Source organism: Acipenser ruthenus, chromosome 13, assembly GCF_902713425.1.
Source record: "Acipenser ruthenus chromosome 13, fAciRut3.2 maternal haplotype, whole genome shotgun sequence".
NCBI classification, from domain to species: domain Eukaryota; kingdom Metazoa; phylum Chordata; class Actinopteri; order Acipenseriformes; family Acipenseridae; genus Acipenser; species Acipenser ruthenus.
This window is the reverse complement of record NC_081201.1, coordinates 29,705,896-29,727,047: the sequence shown is the minus strand read 5'-3', so window position 1 is coordinate 29,727,047 and position 21,152 is coordinate 29,705,896. Positions and strand designations below refer to the sequence as shown.

General features: G+C 35.5%; 1 protein-coding gene across 3 annotated transcripts in view; it reads left to right on the top strand.

Moving 5' to 3' along the window:
• Positions 1-21,152, top strand: part of LOC117418089 (leucine-rich melanocyte differentiation-associated protein-like) — a 332,909-nt gene that overhangs the window by 228,898 nt on the left and 82,859 nt on the right. The window contains exon 6 of one of the 3 annotated variants that reach the window (XM_058985065.1): positions 18,344-18,376. The exons of the other annotated variants lie outside the window; for them this stretch is intronic. Coding sequence (XP_058841048.1) covers positions 18,344-18,376 — 33 coding nt within the window. The remainder of the gene's footprint in view (positions 1-18,343; positions 18,377-21,152) is intronic. 3 annotated transcript variants of the gene reach the window in all.

Below are 21,152 nucleotides of genomic sequence, written 5' to 3'. Positions count from 1 at the left end.
TGGTACACATGGCAACAGTCAACATAATGTAAAACCCCAACGTATTTCTCAAGTTATAAAACATGTACCGCACAAGTATGAATATTTTAATATATAGTCTGTAGTAAAGCCAGTAATGTCTGATTTACTGGTATCCCAAATATAGAATTGATTTTTACAAGGGAATTAGAGGTCTGAAAATATATTCTTTAAAAAATCAAACCTCTTTAAATACATAGTAACATATAAATATTTTGTTTTCTTATTGAAGAGTAAGAGGATATTTTATGCTGTTTATGTAACTGTAGCCACAAGATGACAGGCCATGTAGAACAAAGCTTAAATCTGATCTTTAAAAGGGTTACCTACAGTGGACTTAAAGGCCTCAGTATAAATCTGCAAACATCAAGTCATTCTATATATTGCTTTTTCTGACCCTGTCTTGGTTTTATAAACGAAGGTTTAAGAGTGTGTTACAAATACTATGTTTTCTATACTTTGTGTGCCTCTGGATTATAAGTAAAAAAAAAAACAGTCCCCACTTGATTGACAGATCTGTTGAAAGGAGCACTCTGAAACCATTGACATGAAGCAAACAAAAAAACCATTTACCGCTCGTGATATAAAAGTGCACTGAATTGGACAAAATAACCTCCTTGTCAAGCGTTCTGTGGAAAAGAGGGTATTTTGTGCCATAACAACAAGTAACCCCCCCCCCCCCCCCCCCCCCACACACACACACACACCAATTTAGAATTGTCAACAAACATTAGCAGGCCTTTTAGAAAATGCAAGCCTTAATATAAGGGCTTGGGTGTTCAAGAGGATTGGTGCAGCTATTACAGGATGTCAGAAAATGTGGTTAATTGGTAATGATTAGGGCTCTCTAAAAGCCGATTGTGCGAGGTTTTTAGAAAGCGTAATTGTTCTGCAAAATCCAGACCGGCACTGCTCTTTCGTTTTTATGAAGAGATAAAAAAGGAGATTTACAGGCCAGGCTGCCCCAAACTGGCTCAATTTTCCTTTTCAAAAGAATTTAGAGATTGAAATTAATTACTCTGACACATCTGTAACGTATGCTAGATTGAGGACTCTGGTAAAGTGTTAAAGATAAAACTTTAATTTTTTTTTTTTATCTCATCTTTTCTCCTTTGAACTGTACCCCTTGTGATCATCACTCAACACAGTTAAGGTAGTGTGACTTTATCATACAGTGATGTAATGTCTCTCTACTGTATATTCTTTGTTTTCTGAAACCTTTTAGTTCCCTTTCAATTCGAAGACAACCATCAAAACATTAAGTATGGTATATGCCTGCCTATTGGTAGGTATTTTCTGACCTCTCTATACCAGAGCTGCCGAGGGGAGGGGGCTTTACTCGCATGGTATAGGTTTATGCAGTGCTAATATTATATTGTAGAAGTTCTAATAACACATGTATGATGCACTTGCTGTAACAGAGTAGACCAATGTGATAAACACGTCAAACAAAGTTCAATTGATTTATTTCTATTTTACACAATTAAGAAATCTGTTTAAAAAAATAGTAGAATCACCTTACATGCAAATGTACTAAAGGGTAGCTGTTTACATCCAGACATTGTAACTTTGCATTTCAAAATGGAATAAGAGTTGAGTCCTTCACTTCCGGCTGTCCAGTCCATTGCTGAATGGGAAAGAGCACTGTCAGATTCAAAGGAGCCTACAGTCAGTCAGCCCACTCTCATTACATTGATGTAGAAATCAGGTATACAGTGTCTGCCACACTGAGATCTTTGTTCACCTCATTACTTCTGCACTCTTCACACCTACAGTTAGATCACGTGCCTGCCTGGCTGTCTTTCCTTGGTGCCTGGTTGGGACTCTTTGCAAATGACCAGAACAACCAAAAATATCCTTAATTTCTACAGCAAATTTGAGTATCAAGATGATCCTATATATCCAGACTTTGTGAAAACAAATACAAACTAAGTAGTACAAACATTGTCTGTCTATAGCATTATAAAGAGTATGTAATCTAACTGTTAACATTAGTCTGATAGGGATGTGTGCATGTTTATACACAAACAATTCAGACAGACTGGTTCTGACAACCAGAATTATGCATGCACACTTTCAGGAATATTAGGAGTCAGAGACACCATAGTAGTAATTTGCACATGTGTTAGATATATACTCTATCCCCATTGCAGTATTGTCCTTTACAACTATGAGCCAAGTAATAGCCCGGTATACCAGCAAAGGTGTAATTTGAAAAAAAAAACTCATGAACTGTTAGGTAAAATATCTTAGCATTAACTAGTTATTCATTGGTGCCAAGAGATTATTGTACACAGAAATACAAACAAAATATTTGAATGAACTGAAACTGACCTCTGCTCAGATTGGAAGTAGCTATCCATTGAATAGAAATTAAAAACAGATGTTCTCTGTTAAAGTTATATCGAATTGTTATCCTGAGTTGCTTGAAAGCATATCAAAGACTTTTAAAAACGTAACTGTAAACAATGGGTTATCCATTAACATGTATTGCAGTTGTATCTTTTATATAAAATGTTAAGTGGAATGCTTAGTGTCAATGTGAGGTCTGGATTGTGTAAATGTTTAGTTAAAGATAAGACTGTGTTTCATGAGGAGCTACAGATGCTTTTAACTCTACTAGAAACTATACAAATGCTGGTCACAAGTGTAAGTAGAGCAATGTTCTAAACTTCACCACGATTTATTCACTTGTTTATACATATATGCCTCAAAGATAAACTGGACATGCATCCTTTTCTCTAATTGACGGTGTTTCAAGAACCTCCATTATTCAAAGTCATTGTGTATTTGTTTGTTTTGGAGTTAGTTGCCTACTTTTTCATGATAAGTTGTCTTTAAGACATGGATCGTGGAATGCTGGATGCACATTAGCAATACATCCATTATTCCAAATTGTGACAAAAACAGTTTCCTTGAACCTTCAAACCAACTCATAGAAAAGCAATTACTGAAATTGCTCGCTTAACCAAATATGCCCAAAACAGATGACAACCCATAGTAGTTTAAGTAGTGTGGAATAAAAAGAGTGCAAGTACACTTCACAGGTTAACTGTGTCTTGGAACAACACATGTGGCTTTATTATGCCAACAAGTACAAAGCTCACATGTTGTTTACAACATCCCCACTAGAATGGATGCTGTAATTGAAGCAAACGGAAAACACATTGATAAGCATATGTCTTGAACCTTTGCGTAATGAAAAATAGTGCCCTCTACAGGCCACAGTTGAAGTTGTGGACATATGGATGTGGCACCGCCCATCGAATTTCGGTGCTTTGATTAATTCCTTTTCTCGATGATGGTTGTTCAGTCCCCAAGATAATTCATAAACACAGGTATACACAGAAAGCTATGCTGTTGAATGTTCATAATATATGCTAGTCATAAAGCATGATGGCGGTTCAAGTCTTCTTGGTTTAAAATGACCAAACTGGCTTAGTTCTGAAATTATTACACATAATCAGTAAAATATGTGTTTTCTGAACAGGATACTGTAGCTGTCTTTTTTCTCTGTCACAAAAAACTAAATGTATCTTCAGAAGCAACGATTAATAAAGTCGAATATACGGGGGGCGTGGGGGGGGGGGGGGTTGTTATACGCATCATACACATGGGAGGGGTCATACGCAAAAAAACACTCTCATATAATAATAGATGTATCCCCTCAACTCAACACCACATGACAGGCATGAGAGTAAACATAGACACAATGAAGCATTCTTACCTTTGTATACCAGTAAGTTATTGATCAGCAGATGTGTCGGCCGCACAAAGAGCACAGCATGTGGTTTTCACTAACTCTACTGTGCAGAATAAATGAATATTTTTCTATGTGTAAATATCGTGACTTTCTTCCTATGCATCGGGACGAGGGAAATTTGCTAGGAAATCGGGACTGTCCCGACCATATAGTGACTGTTGGCATGTATGCTGATTGTAATCCTTCCTTGATGGAAATAGGGTTAACAAGGAATAATTTGATCACTCAACAGTCACTTTTTTATGCTCCTTACACCACTGGGCACACATACTCTGACAAATATTGAGCTTTTTGGATTTTACCAAAACCGGGTACTGACTTTCCACAACAAATAACACAAAATAAAAAGGGCGTGCTAACTACATAGCATGTTTCCATAGCTCTGTAAATCACCAGTATGCATAATATACAGCTATTCTATTGTAATGTACAGCTTTAGAAATACGACTATACATTGTATTTTCTCAGACCTTGGATTGATACAGCGCTATATGTTACTAGTGAATCAAAGCTATGGCCATATATCTACAGACAGATTGACACTGGGCAATATTTTCCATTCCATCACATTCACCAGTCCTGTACCTTATTGATGTCTGTTCAAAAAATATACTGTAGATGCTTAGTTTTTTTTAAATTTTGTGGTAGATCACTTGAAAGTATAAAACAAAAAACATTGAATCGAAAGATCTTGAACAAAAGAAATTGGGGACAAGTGGTAATATTGCTAGTTTGTATACAAATTAAGACATTGCTTAGCTCTCTTTTAAAAACATATGTTTTTAAAAAATATATATGTTTGAATTATTATTGTATATATATATTTTTAATTTCAGTAACAGGTCATGTGCTCTTCTCAGCTCACACAATAGGACAGAATTCAGTAAATGTGTGCTGATGCATTTATCATGCAAATGTCATGGTCTTGTAGTTTTAATGTCACACCATTCTGTAACATTATTATGCACATTGGTTCTGGCTGTCTTCCTATGAAAAGAACATAATAACTCTCTTCTAAATTTGAAGTAAATTGTTTTGGAACATTTTGCTGCAGACCAATCATTTTGCTACGCTCCAGGTTTGACAGGCAGATGAATAGGCTTTTGAGCACTTTTTACTTTGGTCGTTTGAATAATTCACAAGACTACGGCAACAGATGATTGGCTACTATAGTCAGACCTTCTGTAGACCAATGAAAGATCAATTCAGGAACAATACAATGTGCTTATTAATGGAGCTTCAAATAACAGATGCATTAGGAAAACTTACGATCAATGGCATTTTTTAAAGACTTTTGGGGAATAGGACTAGATTTAGCTTCAGCATACAGACACTGCGGATTTCCTGTATTTATTTATTTTTTTCTTCAGATATCTAAACAAATATTAATGCTGTCCAACCTGGTAGAAAATAAATGGGTGACACAGTGTCTAAGATGACATCATTAAATTGAATGTTTTAACATCTCCAGTATAAGAAAGGTGTTCTGATAGAAAGCATTAGCTCTGCATGAATTCACTGATGAGTATGTCTGAACAGTATCTTCTTTCAGGTTCATGCTGTAATTTGAGTTACTTTAATGAAGTGTCTGTGTAAATGCCTTGTTATCCTATAAGGTCATTTGAGGAGTTGCACAGTGTTTCTGGAAGGCTGTCTATGTGGGTTGGTATCTTGTGCTCTGGTGCCTCACTGTCTGTGATCAGCACAATTAACTTAAAAGGTAAACAACAAAACTCTTTGTGACTAGGAGGGATTGCATGAAATATTTTAACAATTTTGAAACTGCTTTCCATATTCCAGTGCTGTCGTGTGTGAAGCAGACAAGTAAAAAAAAAAAAAAGTCCCATATATGCTCTCTTTGTTATTGAATCTCCCATTGCTTTGTGTGCATTTATCACCTTTAAGATTTGGTGAAAATGTGTTCATTCTTTCCTAGAAATGTTTATGCATAAGATTCTTTTGACCTCTTCTGCCCTGAATGCCTACCAACAGAGCTGTCAGAGGTGATGAATTTGCACAGACACAGAATCTTGTTATTCAGGTTTCCTGCTGATGAACTCTCAAGCTCCACAGGCAGTTTTAAAAGGTATTTTACATATTGTACCTGGTTTGTGTAAATGACAGCTTTCTAGCACGAGGATTTAGATGTATGTTTTACTTGAATTATTAAAAAGTGATTGGTAGACCAAAGCAATGTGGAGACAAAGCAGCTAATGTCTTAAATCTGAGCTAAGCAGGTTCAAATCCAGGTTAAACCTCTCATTTCAACCTATTATTGACTCATGCAGTATGAATTGAGAACAACTGCCACAGCTCCATACCTCAGGGAACTCCTATTTCCAGGAAAATATTGTACCACTTTGGTAGCTTCGGCTTAAAATGATTGCCTTGGCCTGTTTGAATTGGCTAGGTAGCCATTTCAAATAGAAGCCTTTCTTAATGAAGCCCACTATTCCATGACATCAATAGATTCTTTAAGCCTACCAATGTATTACCAATTATAACATGACAATGAAGATTACATGTAAAACAGGGGTAAGTTCTTCCCAACAATGCAATACGTAAGAGACTGCTGCATGGTCTTCATAAACATCTGGAATGTGTTGATCTCTGATCTTTGACTATTTAAAACCCTGCCCGAGGAACAGGAATTCTAGGCCCCACCTATGGATCAGGGTCTCAGGACATGGATGCTGTTGGGATTGAAGGTTAAATCATTGCCTCTCCTGAGGTATTCTCAGCATAGACGGTTTCTCTAAGGAAGCTTAATCCATCCAAATCTCATGGTCTATGCCTACCAGGCATCCCCATTAATACACCAGGTAATATCTATCAGGTTAGGGTTTATCATAGTCAACCTTTTTTTTCCCTTGCATTAGAGATAGTAAGCAAGGTGAACTTGTTATTTACTGTATTTAAGGATTGAGTTTGCTAACCAAGACTAGAAAGAGTAACACATCTGTTAATTTTACTAAACAAGAACCAAATAACTTTCTCATTTTGTAACGTTAGCACTGAATTTCTCCTTTAAAAAAAAAAAAAATACAATAATTGCTGGAGTCAACAGTTTAAAAATATCTCAAGATATTGTTTTGGCAACAATACATTTGATCAGACTAACCTGGACAAGCTACAGGAAATATACAAGGGGAAACTAAAAGCCACAATGATTACATTGGTAGTTGGAGACGATGTATTACCATATCCTTCAAAGCTGAGAGATCCAGCTCCAGCACAATTTATTGAATAGGTTCATAAAAGAAAATAGTTGAATTCTATTTGAGTTCCTGGATTGTTAATAGGCAGGAGTGTCTCAATTGAATAATGTGATTCTAGTATTAATCATGTGTAAATTAACTTGTTTAAATTATATTTTACAGCCCCTTGATAAAATTACAGCTAGCGGCAATGCAGTGATAGACAGACAAAGGCTGTGTAAGAATTATCATAAACTATTAGCTTGTTTGCAAAGGGTTTTATGTTAATCTTTTAGTACTTAAGTACCCTGCAATTAACATATCAGGGGAGCTGCCTTCCAGAAAAGTCATGCAAATTAAAGTGCCTAGATAAAAAAAAAAAACTTCACATGAAAACTAAAGAAGAAGTGGTGTTGCTCTAAAGGCATTTTATGTTTGAGATGAAGGAAGTGTAATGATTGTGTTATTTGCCTTTGGTCTTGACTTATGCTTTTTCTTTGAAACATCACAAAAGATATGCTATTGATTTCTTTGGTTTAATTGAGAAAGTTATTTTTTCTTAGGTCTAAGACAGGACTTCTCAAACTCGGTCCTGGGGACCCCCTGTGTCTGCTGGTTTTCATTCCAACCGAGCTCTCAATTACTTAACTAGACCCTTAATTGAATTGATAATTTGCTTAATTAGACATTTTTACTTGTTTCCAGCTCTTAAACAGTTGCATTTCAAGTTACTTATGAAATGTTATAGCTAACTTAAAATTGAAACTGATCAAGAGCTGAAAACAAATAGAAAGGTCTAACCCTTAGCTGTCCATTTATTCAGTGCGTCTCAGGCGCATCAGGTCCAATTTATTTTCACACACGCAGTTTACTTTAGACACACTCTTTAAAAGTATTTTTTCACAGTAAAACAGATTTAAAAGGCACTGAGTATCAACAGGACACTCAGTACTGCATCTCCAGCCCCACCCCACCCCTTGTTCGCTGTATTTTTCACATACCTCTTCATAGTCATGCATACTGATAAATCATCTCCTGATCACTTGTTTTATCACCAAACTCCTCAATAATGCGATTCAGGTCATTATTTTATTACTATAACATCTCAAAAAGCTCTGCAAATGTCCACGATGTTCTTTGAGCGCTGGATGCGGAAGCAGCTGTCTTGTTTTTTTTATGGCCATGTTATCTGTGTGGTGTTGGGGCTATGTGTATTGCTGAGATCCGCCCCATTTTTTTTTTCGGCCTCTCTCGGCTCCTATCGGTCTAACTCGGCCATTGAATGGTTTTCTCTGCTTTTTCCGGAGAAAAAACAATGAGAGACCTGTGTTTTACATCTTTTTGATGATGTTGAACAGGGTCCGACATCGGACCACAAAGGGCTAATTCAGCAAATTATCAGTTCAATTAAGGGTCTTGTTAAGTAATTGAGAGCTCGGTTGGAATGAAAACCAGCAACCACAGTGGTTCCCCCGGACCGAGTTTGAGAAGCCCTGGTCTAGGAGGATGCATAGCTGTAATAGATATCGGCGTGGTATCTTGATGTATAAATAAAGAGAATCAGATGGGAGACATTGCTTATTTTGAAGCTCCTACACTTTGCATTTCCTCTGTGTTAAACATAAGACTATATACCATTCGGGACCAAACAGCCTTTTTGTGAATCTCCTGTTGCCCCCATTGGATTAAACAAAGAATGGGAAGTCAGAAACTTACGGGAATTCCTTTGTATGTTGTTTTCTATGATGATGGTTCATTCAAGTATTTTTTCCTTGAATACATTCTTTAACAGCATGCTGGATTTTAACAGCAAATGGATTTTGCACCAATATTTCTTAGTAAATTAACAACGTAAAGAACATCTTTTAAAAATAGACATTGTTTTTGCTGAAACAGCCTTAATACAGGACAAAGTGAGGAACAGAAATACAATACTATTTACTTAAAAAAATAAATATGCATTATAACATAAACAGGATGCAGACCAAACAAAATAATGTATTGGTAGGTAGGTAATCCATCACATTTTCAAGAAAATCGCACCAATGTGTGCTTGGAAATTATTGCATACACAGTATATCTATTTTTAGATTGTTTGGGTGTTTTGTTGAAAAGGTAACTGCCAGTAATGTCCAACAGTTATTAGTCTCACAAGCTTTCATGGGAAAAAAAATAAACATTCAAATATCCAAACAAATAACAGGAAAAACATATGTGAGCTACGCACACATGTTGCATACATATTAATGTTTTCTATTATTGTTGATGTTTCAGTCTCAAAATATTTTTTTATCAGCAGGGACTATATTCAGTTGCAACTGAAGCAGCATAATTACCAAGATGAGCTCCAGTGGGTCAGAAAACCACCAATAACAAAAAAGCAAAAGCCCTGGCGTTCTAGAACTGGAATGGGTTACCATGTAATATACTGTGTTTGGGTTATGCCTAAAACAAAGTGCGCATTCATTAGGAATACTTTGCATCTTGTAGTTATCTCAGCAGCCACACTGAGAGGAGATTGTCTTTGTGGATTTCTCTTTTACGGCCCCTAATCCCATTTTTTTTTTCAATCTGCAACATTCTTCTGGAACTGGCTACTGCAGCTGCATATAGACACCATTAACCTGAGCACCTGCTGTGCCTGTGCTCAGCCAAAACACTACATGAAACACTGGAAAAAGTTCTGTATTTCGTCATATGTTCTGGCAACACAGAAACTAAACATTTTCACCTCATTCCTCATGTAGACTATTGCAGTTAATGAATTCTTGGTGGAAATCCAGGTGATACAGACTAGTATCAGTGATTCATGACAAAAAAGTGTTTAGCCACAGCATAAAACATATTCTCTGGAATTCCTATCCAAATGACTTTGATTCCTGATCTCCTGCCTCAGACTCATTTTTACTTCAGTAGCCTCCCAGATGTAGTGTAGAGATGCCTGATTTGATTGAAGTCATGTGTCAAAAATGTGTTTTTTTTTTCTTACCAAACCAGTGCTCACAGATGCCCTCCTTTAAAAGTTGGCAGGTACGGTTTTAATGTAAAATATTAATTTAACCTTAGGTGCATCCTTCTCCTCTATGTTATAGCATGTGTTATAGTTCTATTGATAAAATAGTAATGGCTGTAAAATGTTGTCACATAAATAAGAATCTATGTCAATTTAACATTTTGAGAACCTTTGTGTAAACAAAATAACTCTTTGCAGACTGGGTCTGGCTGTACTTAAATTTTGATGAACACGTTACTTTCAAACTGAATTCCTAGGTGTCAGTTTCTATAACTTATAGTACAAGATTACAAAGCTACTGATATCATCTATTACATTGATGGACAGAATTATACCCAGTGCTTCCTGCCCTCCCCAATGACGCACACCAGCTTAGTGCTCTGTGACAGTTAACGTGATTTAACACGAGGCCTGGGGGCCGGTGGGGATAGAAAGCATTCACAAGAAGGCAGGGGCCGATACTGGCCCTCAGCCTAGTTTATAACGCTGGTCTTAATTCACCACAAATATGTCACCATTAAAAGGGAAAAAAAGATCACAGATAATAAATACTGTCTAATTTATTAGCTAACAACAAAGAGTTTTGACCCAGTTGTGATGGGATTGTTTGACATAATATTGTCAAGGAAAAAGCTAACTTAACCAAAGATGTATTTTACACATTGAAACAGATGCATCATCTCTTGGCTTGTCACAGGCAGAGCTAAACAAAAAACCACACAGAGGAGAGAACTGGCAAGCAGCACGCTAATTTATCTCACTGAGAGACAGATTGAAGAGCAAGTGAAGTAAAACAAAGTTCTTTGGGCTTAATCAGGGGACAGGCTGTAACTATTATAAATAATATATTTTGTGTTTCTCATTTAGATATTCCCTTGCTGTTTTATATTGCAAGATTTTTTTTTTTTTTAAATACCCATTGTTTACATTCCGTACAGCAGTTGCATTTATGCAAGAATGAGTGGTCAAGTAAATTAATGTACTGTTTCTTAACCACACAGGTTTGAATTGCGCAAAATACTTTTTTTCCCCCTACTTCACACCAGAATTAAATAACCACTCCAAAAGCTTGACGTAAAGCAGTCCCAGTGCAGTTGGTGCTTAGTTAGGGGACTTACTGTAAACTAACAGGGACATTATTCTTTAAAATGTTGTTTTCAACGTACCTGGGTGTGCTACCATGCGTATGCATTACGTGACCTTGGAAGTATTTAAAGGCACCTTAACCAAAAAATGGATCTCCTCTTGACTATCCTTATTTTAACTGCCACTTACTGCTTAAAACAGTGTAGTGGCAGAGTATTTTACAGTCCTGCAAATCTGTATTACTTTTGACCCTGTGTGTGTGTAAAACTCAACAGGAAAAAAGAAGAATGTCTTAATAGCTATTACCAGTTTAACAAGCTCTTACATTTGAGTCGGAATTTTAGGCCATGATGGTATTTGGAAGGCTCACTCCCATTTACTAAATGTTATCAGTGGACACACAATTTCAGTAAATTCACATGCTGTTTTATAATTTTGAATATGTTGTGTGGTTGAGGTTAATTACAGGGAGCGATGAAGTCCTTGTTTTCAGTTCCACCTCAGTCAGGGGTCTACAGTGTGGCCTGAGGCAAAATACCTCCATACATCAACCCAGCAGCTGTAAAACTGGTCACAATTCTAGCTTTTAGTGCATCTTTAGCTCAAAATGCATGAGAATTCAACAACACTTACAGACCAAAAAAATTAAAATGTTGTAATAATCAGCAGGTAACCCTGTTTTCCCAAATGTCTTCTCTCAATCAAGCAGATGCAATAAAAAATAAATAATATATATTTGATGTTTTCCAGCAAACAATTTTGTGGTGCAATCTTGTAAATGTTAAGATCAGTTGTACATTTAGATCCCTACATAGCCATAATATAGTATGTTACTGTACGTTTAGCAAATTAGATCAGGTTTTATTCATCATGTTTTTTTCTTTGTTTATAAATGTCACAAAATAACAAACTATTATCACAAAATGAGCAAAATGTATTAAACTAAAAAAGTGATCCATTAAATAAAGTGTGACCTTCACATGTTAAAGCTTTGTGAATAGAGTCAATTTGCACTTAATACAGTTATCTTGAATTACCTGTGAGGAAAACATCTTATGTAGTCATTAAAAGCTGTTAGGAAAGAATATTTTATAAACATCTATAAAAACAAGTAATTCTAATGCTTTATCTAAATGAAATCCATGGTAAGAAGCACTTCTGTACTGTGTTCATCAAAGAAAAAATAAACGGGAGCAGGGAGCATCTCTGGGTAACAGTGATGTCATTAGTTCGCTGTGGGGTCACAGTTGGGTTCTTCCAGGCATCATTACAAGACTTGATTTATCTTAAAAGAGGCCGTAATAACAATAAATCTTTCAGTTCATTGTTGACATGAGAGTTTGACACATGATTAATGACTTTTACCAACAAGATGCTATTAAAGGTATTTTGACTGACCCATCAGAAAAGCTGCACAGAATACAAGTTACATGATGATTTTGGTGACAAATCTTATGAAATGCTTTTATGCGTTAATAAAGTTTATTTCAACCCCAGCTGTTGCCTTTTCACATAAATACACGTTGTGTAAATCTGTCAGCAGTGGGTCTGCAGTTAGGCTCCTGTGCAGATATTGGCCTGTCTGTGAGTTTATGACAAAGTTAAAAATTATTCATTAAACTGACCTGCGGTTTATTCACTAACTGGAAAATTGCCTCACAGTTCTATTTGGTTTGTAGATGTGATCACAAGTAAAATTTTAACTTAATTAATTGGCCGTTTCTGTTGACAAGAAATTTATGTGGTAATAATTTGCTCGAAATAGATGCCGACTGTAGGAAATGAGATATCCATCATGGCCTTGTGTTCCACCAGCTGCACTGCGGTTAATATGAAAGTATTTCAGCCAGCGACGACCCTGCTGTTTGTGCAGTCAGGATTATATATACCCACGATCCATTGCCTGCCTGAGAGGCGCTCATGGAGGTTTATGATAACAAAGACTTTGTGATTTATGGCCTGCTGTGAAAGCAGAGCTTGATGAGATTAAACAATTTCATAGCACAAGTGTTTCTCAGGACCTGATTTGTAGTTCCAAGCTGATAGTAAATCACGTTTATATATCTGAAAGCGTGCTCAGCAAAGGAGTGCAATTACAGTTTAAGACAGCTACTTTTTATTTAATTTTTATCCAGGTTTTGTCTCTGTTATTCCCTGGCTGTCATCAAGTCACTCACCTTCATAAGTCCTTCTCTTTCAAGGAGGCCATATAGTTTGGGCCTACGAAGCTTTAACTGTCTAGTCTAACCAGCTTAATAAAAAAATGGCAGGTACTCGAAAGTGTGATGCAGGTGCTCTGGCTAAACAGATTTTTAATTCATATCTTGAATTTAAGATCTCAAAATGTGTAATCTGTTTGTAGTGAATTCACTATTTACCAAATATAATGGATTTAAAATCCATCCCTGTTGCAGGAATATTACACACGCGCTTTTACAAATATTATACAGGGGTCGCTCTGTAAACTTAAGTGCACTTTACATGTGTATCATCACACATGAATACTAACCCATTTTAATTACAGTTGGAGCTGATGTTACAGTCAAGCCGTTAATTATGTTTAAGAAAAAATACAACTAAAACCAGACTTTATAAGACTTTATATTGGAATTATCTGACTTTATAAGGGTGCAGTTTATGCTTATTTGTTACATTCATAGTACAGTATAGATAAACTTTAAAGTATGATTGATCCTACATAATTATTTGCTTTACCCCTCTGCTTTTAGCATACCAGGGGAGTGTGTTTTACGAGAGTACTTTTTACAAGGGGTGAGCCTTATACAAGAATCCACTTTTTTGGTGTATGACCAGAACAAATATGTATACTATATTGCAAGTCCTACATTGCACTTTTAGTGTTTTGCATTAATTGGATTCATGTTTTTTTTGTTTTTGTTTTTTATAAGATCCTGACTGTAAAGTACGTGAAGCTCATGTGATGAGAATTTTCAGCATTTAGTCCTAAACTGTTTGGGTGAGCCAGTGGTTAAATTTGTGCCCTCTGCTTTAACTGGTCATGTATTACTTTGGAGCTGATCTGGATTCTTGAGAAGTAACAACCAAGGCTTTTAAAGAGCAAGTATGATGGGCATAAAAGTTATAACACTGCCTGTATTGGACTTTGCTGTGATGTTTCCTATCTTCCTGGATCATTTGATATAACTTTCAGCACTTTTAGAACATAAGAATAAGAAAGAACATAACAAAGTTTACAAACGAGAGGAGGCCATTCAGCCCATCTTGCTCGTTTGGTTGTTAGTAGTTTATTGATCCCATAATCTCATCAAGCAGCTTCTTGAAGGATCCCAGGGTGTCAGCTTCAACAACATTACTGGGGAGTTGGTTCCAGACCCTCACAATTCTCTGTGTAAAAAAGTGCCTCCTTTTTTCTGTTCTTAATGCCCCTTTCTTTCTTCAGGTCAAAAAAGTCCCCTGGGTCGATATTGTCAATACCTTTTAGAATTTTGAATGCTTGAATCAGATCACCGCGTAGTCTTCTTTGTTCAAGACTGAACAGATTAAATTCTTTGAGCCTGACGACATGCCTTTTAAACCTGGGATAATTCTGGTTACTCTTCTTTGCACTCTTTCTAGATCAGCAATATCCTTTTTGTATCCTTTTTTTGTATCCTTTTTGAACTGCTTTGGGCAACTCTGATATGCCGTGTCATAACCTTGGTACACAGAGACTTATTTTAATTAATTACGAAAGATCATCTCAATTTAAATTGTTCTGCTTTTTAGATCAATTGATTAGACCTGTGCTACTCTGGACTGAATTTCAATGACTGTTCCAACCTAACATATACCCTTTATTGTGTCAACTCAGGTTACCAAGCTTAAGCAGTGTTATACAATATTTATAAAAACAGCCTACTAACAACAAACAAGCAAGATGGGCCGGATGGCCTCCTCTCGTTTGTAAACGTTCTTATGTTCTCATGTTTTTGTTACTATTTGTGTGCATTGTATAAGTATATATTTTATTCCTAGAACACAATTTCAAATCCTGTGCATTTAACTACAGTAGTGGTGAGAGCTGAAAATATTTTAAATGACTGCAATTGCACAGTAAAGAACAAATCCTGGTATATATTATGACACTCACAGTAGTACAATGACTATTTGTTTAAAAACAAGTCTTTTTTTATTTTTAACTGCATTATTTTTTGTAAAATGTATTTATTTAACCAGACTAGAACCCTTGAGATATGTGTTTCATCTTCAAGGGGGTCCTGATTGAAAACAGGAAGGCAATCAATTGATCGAATTTACCATGTCACTCAAACATTTTGTATTGCTGCAACCACAGTAGATACCACCTACATGTGCCATATACCAAATGCCAATAATGCATTATACAGTGGGCTCTTATAAAATGCATGAGTGTTTCAATATCACATAATTCAAAAACATTTGAAAATATGAATCACATTTTCCTGGTCCCACATATTCCTGCACAACCTGTTTTTTGACTGAATAATAAAACACTGCTCTAAACCTGCATACAATGTTTGCCTTTTTATACAGGTTTTTACTGCAGCAAGCCTAAACTGTGACACGTGATGATGCCTTCTCAACTGATTAGGAGCTGTGTCTAATGTCAGGAATGTTTTCATGTGTGTGGAGTATTTCATTATTGAAGTTTCAGTGAGCAGGACTGTCACACCTGGTTGTCTGAAATGATTTTTTCCCCCCAATTAGATTCTTTGAGACATTTTAAGAGGGCCCAAAAAGTGCTTGAAGTGATGTGCGAACTCTTAAAGAAAATGAGTTTTTGACACAATCTGAAACATGATGGCTGCTTAGCAATGCTTATGTTGCAATGCAGTTCTCTGTAGTGTACATTTGACTTGTTCCTTCTATGAAGAAGGAGTTTGTTTTTGTTTATGCGCTTTACCTACTTTACTCAAAATAGATTATTATTATTTGTTTATTTAGCAGACGCCTTTATCCAAGGCGACTTGCAGAGTCTAGGGTGCGTGAACTATGCATCAGCTGCAGAGTCACTTACAATTACGTCTCACCCGAAAGACGGAGTACAAGGAGGTTAAGTGGCTTGCTCAGGGTCACACAATGAGTCAGTGGCTGAGCCGGGATTTGAACCGGGGATCTCCTGGTTACAAGCCCTTTTCTTTAACCACTAGACCACACAGCCTCCTATAAGAGAGATTTCTAATTATGAGTTGAAAACTAGGAGAAATGCTTATGCTTCCAGTTAATATGAAAAGATCTGTACTATTCTTTCGTGTTTCTTTTTTTAAATACTATTTTTTGGTTGATTTGAATTTCTTAAGATTTCTGATTAATTTCATTATACTGTAGTATTAGGTAGCTGTGTTTTTTACTTAACTGTGCTTGGTGTTAAATACAGGTCTGAGAAGTGTAGATAGATATACCGTATATAAAACATTTTCAAAATGCTGAGAGACAGATTGTTTTATTATTATAAGTTATGCAGATGATATTATCTTAATGTACTAATATGTTGTTTTGTCCCCTTAATACAAGTAACTTCATTACTCAGAAAGATATACACGTTTTACATTTCATGTGTTTACAGATGACTGCTTCAAAAGTGACTGGGGAAAAAAAAAAAGATGAAGTGAGCCAGCCACACACATCTTTTTCGTTTGTACGTTTTTCATTCCGGAATACAGAATAGCCGCTAGCTAAAATGTTTCTTTTGACTTTTGCAAGGAATTAGTGTTTACACATACTGGTATAAATGGGTACTATGCAACACTAAACAGCTTTCAGCCACAAGGTCAGTGGACTCTTTAAAATTCAACCTCATGAGCCGATTTAAGTCTAGGGCTTGCTGGTTTGAGCCTTTAACTGCCTGTTGTACGTAACCTGCGCTTGTCTAACATTGAGCTGCACACGAACTATAGCACTGAACAACAGCTCCCCAATTTTGCTTCACTCATGAAACAAAAGCAGTTTAACTTGTGATCAGCGATCATATGATCCATTTACTGAGTGCAAGCTCAGTCAAGTAGAACTGGTAAATCATTAAAAACACGCTCAACATTATTCCTGCTGACTAAACATCATGCTAACATCTCTTTTTAACTGTGAAGAGTAAGGCACCATTACTTCAAATGTTATTTATACAGCCATTACCTATGAAAACAGAATTAATTCATAGTTATGCACACAATTACAATTAAAAATACATTACCAGTAGAATAAGTATAACATTACAGTTGCTACTTTTTTTTTACTGATGCCATGCATTTCTCTGGCAGTAGCAGCAAAGATTACTTTATTTAAAATAATAGTATGTTTTATTTAAAATATTCAAACAGGCTGTACCAGTGAGAAGTAAATATTATAATATGTTTTGTGTTTTTGATGATGTATTTTTATGAAATCTCTGGATGTTTTGTGCTGTTGTGTTTGCTGCACATGCAAAAGGACTGCCTGTGGTGTTGTTGGTTTTGAGTCTAGAAATGAATCTGTGTTGGAATGTGTTTTAAAAATGTAGCCTGCTTAAAGTGACTTGACAAATAATGTGCGCACCATTTTGTTAATCCAATGCCAATATCAGTAAAACACTAGCTTCAAAATTGAAATTGCATGTATTGTGCTAGTACTATACAATCTTAAATGACTTGTTTAGGAATTTGAACAAAATAAATACACACATAATGAAAGATGATGCATTCCTGTCTAAATGACAGAAGTTTCAGGGAATGTCATACTGGTTGTCAAAAATGTATTATTTTTATGATTATTATTAATAGTAGTAGGCGTAGTAGTAGGTATATTTATTTTATTATATTTTTGCTATTATGCATTACAAAAAAAACAAAGGATACAGGAAATTGTTAGGGATGCCATATTCATCATTCTGAGGAATGCTGGTGATGTGTTACGAATTATTTAGAAATAATTATAGATTATAACAGACTGCACCTCTTTAAAGTTATGCATGGTTTATAACAGACTGCGTCTCTTTAAAGTTATGCGTGGTTTATAACAGACTGCGTCTCTTTAAAGTTATGCATGGTTTATAACAGACTGCGCCTCTTTAAAGTTATGCATGGTTTATAACAGACTGCGCCTCTTTAAAGTTATGCATGGTTTATTTATTCTGTACAAATAATGTTTGAAGATTCTTCACTGACCCAAACAAAAGCAATTTGCAATAACAATACAAAAAGATTCCTTTTAGAAACGGTGTTTGAGAATTAGGAACATACTTTTAGTAAATATTTTTGTTAATGTGATCATGACAACCAGTATTTTGTGTTTCAGAAGGTCCGTTCCTGTGTTTATTTGCCAAAAGAGGTCAGTTGGATATGTTTGCAGTTCAAAGGAAGTATCTTATATTGACTGACAGCAGTAATATGGTCATGAAAAGCTGTATTTTAGAACTACATTTCCTTTTTTCCTACAAGTTTGTACAAAACTGTTACTGTATAAAATAAACCAACTTTAAAGTGAATCTCTTTTAATTATATTTAATAGTTTTCTTAAATGATTTAATATAAAAAAATAAAAAAAAAGCTTTGGGCCTAATTTATTTTGATGCCATTACTATTGTGAGGGCATTATCAATTTAAAGAAGCACTTTGATGTAATAGTCTCACATTAAAGTGGATTTTCTGTAATATCTGTCAATATTTTTGTATAGTTTTTGCTGAGCGTTTAATAAGCATAACTGATTGATAATTAACAGTTAGTCATCATTGTAAATGGCCGAGTGGATGATTCAGAAATATGACTGATGAAACGTGACTGATGAAACATGAATGTATGTCTGAAAATTAATATTTCACTATATTTTTATCCCAACTACTAGTTGAAGTAGAAATCATCAGAGTAATATTATAATCACTTTAGAAAACATTACAAATATTGGGACTCCAGATGGACCTATACTTTAGAACACCTTAAATGGGTGCCATTTAGCCATATTTTATGTGCCATATCATAACAATAAAAATATATTGGATATAAACTAGACTAAGAATTATTATTTTTTTAATTGTTAAATTATGTACATAAATGTCTTGGTTTATTAAAATATGCACACATTTCCTTATTGTTTTTCACCACATCTTAAAAGTCTGTGCTTGTTTTTTTTTTATTATTATTATTATTAAAAAAAGGAACGGTTTCCATGTATAAAAATATTACTGGTCTGCACCCAAAGGGGGGGACATATCAAGATAATGTGTATACATGTCTTTTGCAAACAAAAAAGTACAAATGGTGTCAAGAGAAAAAAAAACAAAAACAGAAAGCTTGTTTCTTCTAACAATGCTTTAAGCAACAAAATCTCCTAAAATCCCCAAATTCCCTTTACTGTCGAGTTCCCACTCTCTCACTTTCCTCATCTCCCTCTTAAAGGGAGAAAAGTCCTTCTTTAGGGCATGATAGGTTGTAGGCTGATGCTTAGCAACAACATTCCTGTGCCTTAAGTAGCTGTAAGCCCCCGGCTGAACCCTTTGATGTAACTGTCAGGGCAGATTTAGCACATTGTCTACTTGTCCAGATGTATAAGGAGATAAAAGGAAGTCGTGTTTACACTTTTTTCCAGCTGTAATTAAATTGTGTGCCTGATGATTCTCAGAGAGATCAAGATGAAGAAAACAGGAATCAGCTGGGGCAGAGAGTGGAGCCACTTGTCAGACAAACACCTGACATTGCAGGAAATCTCCTTGTAAAACCACAGTTTCAGCAGTGTTACGAAATGCTGTTGAGTTTTCAGGTCACACATGTATAAATGGCTCCAGCAAGGCAGCTAAAACTCACAGTCTCTCAAAACAATTAGCATCACGTTGTAATCACGCGCATCTTTCATTCTTTGGCATTTATTGTTAAAACATATTGTGTAAGACCAGTGCCTGATATACACTCCTAGAACAGACCTGTATTTCATAGTGACATTGAGCAGAGAAATAATTTTCAGACAGTACTGCTGAGGTATTCTCTGTAAAACCCATTATTATAGAGTTTTTATTCTACAGCTTGTAAATTCTGCAGCATTATAATAAACTGTAGTGATAACTTGCGTATATAAAGACAATAATGATTTGAGCATCTAGCATATGCCCTGGGCCTGGCAAATTAAAACAACGCTCGACTTGATGAGCTGTCTTCACCGGATACTTATCCAAGCATCTTAAATAGACTAAACTGCAGCACCCCCATCTGCTCAGTGTAGGCAGTGCAGGTAACTGCAGCAGTTTAATTGGCACCATTACTTCATTCTTGGAAGGCCCAAACAAAGCAGATGTATTTACATACTATAGTGTTAGTTTTGTGGAACAATGATGTTACACTCAAGCTTTGTCCTAGGTTGTTGTCATGTTTAAAATTATAATTTGCAATGAAGAGGCAGTGTGCTGTGCTCCCCTTCCTTAGCAATTCTGGTGGCTGCAGTAAAGAGTGACACATGGTGATGGTGAAAGTATGTATTAAGCTGAACTAACCATTTTCTCAGAACATCTAAGCAATCACTAGGAATAGGTGATTATGTGGAATATATATACAACTATGGTCAAAAGTTTAGCATCATCCTATGGAATTAACTAATTTTGCTTCATAAATTCAAATGAAACCTGCTGAATAATGTTATGTTAACATATTGAATTGCATTCCGCTTTGTAGTTTTCCATATACTTAATGAAAAACTGACAAAAATTGGAAAATGTGACATTTTTAAATCTAACATGAAATACTGTACTACTATTATGGCTTCCGGTAGACTTTTGCGATATCATTTTGTAGTTTCTTAGATTAAATTATGATAAATAAAAGATCTAAATTATGTTAATGTATTATTTTTTTAAAGAAAAGTTGTAGAATAGTTTTGGTACATCAAAAAGTTTTAACATTATGTGACATTTCTATAATCTCTTCTATAAGAATGAATCATAGCAGTATTCACAAACTGTTTTTGTAGGCAAACATTTTAAGTTTTACAAAGCTTTAAGCTGATAATTTGAGGGAGTTGCGAATGTTGGGGCTAATAAATTAATCCTTGAATAAGAAATAGCGGTGTTGCTGAAAATCTTTATAATCAGGGTGGAGTATAATCTAAACAATTCTATCCCAT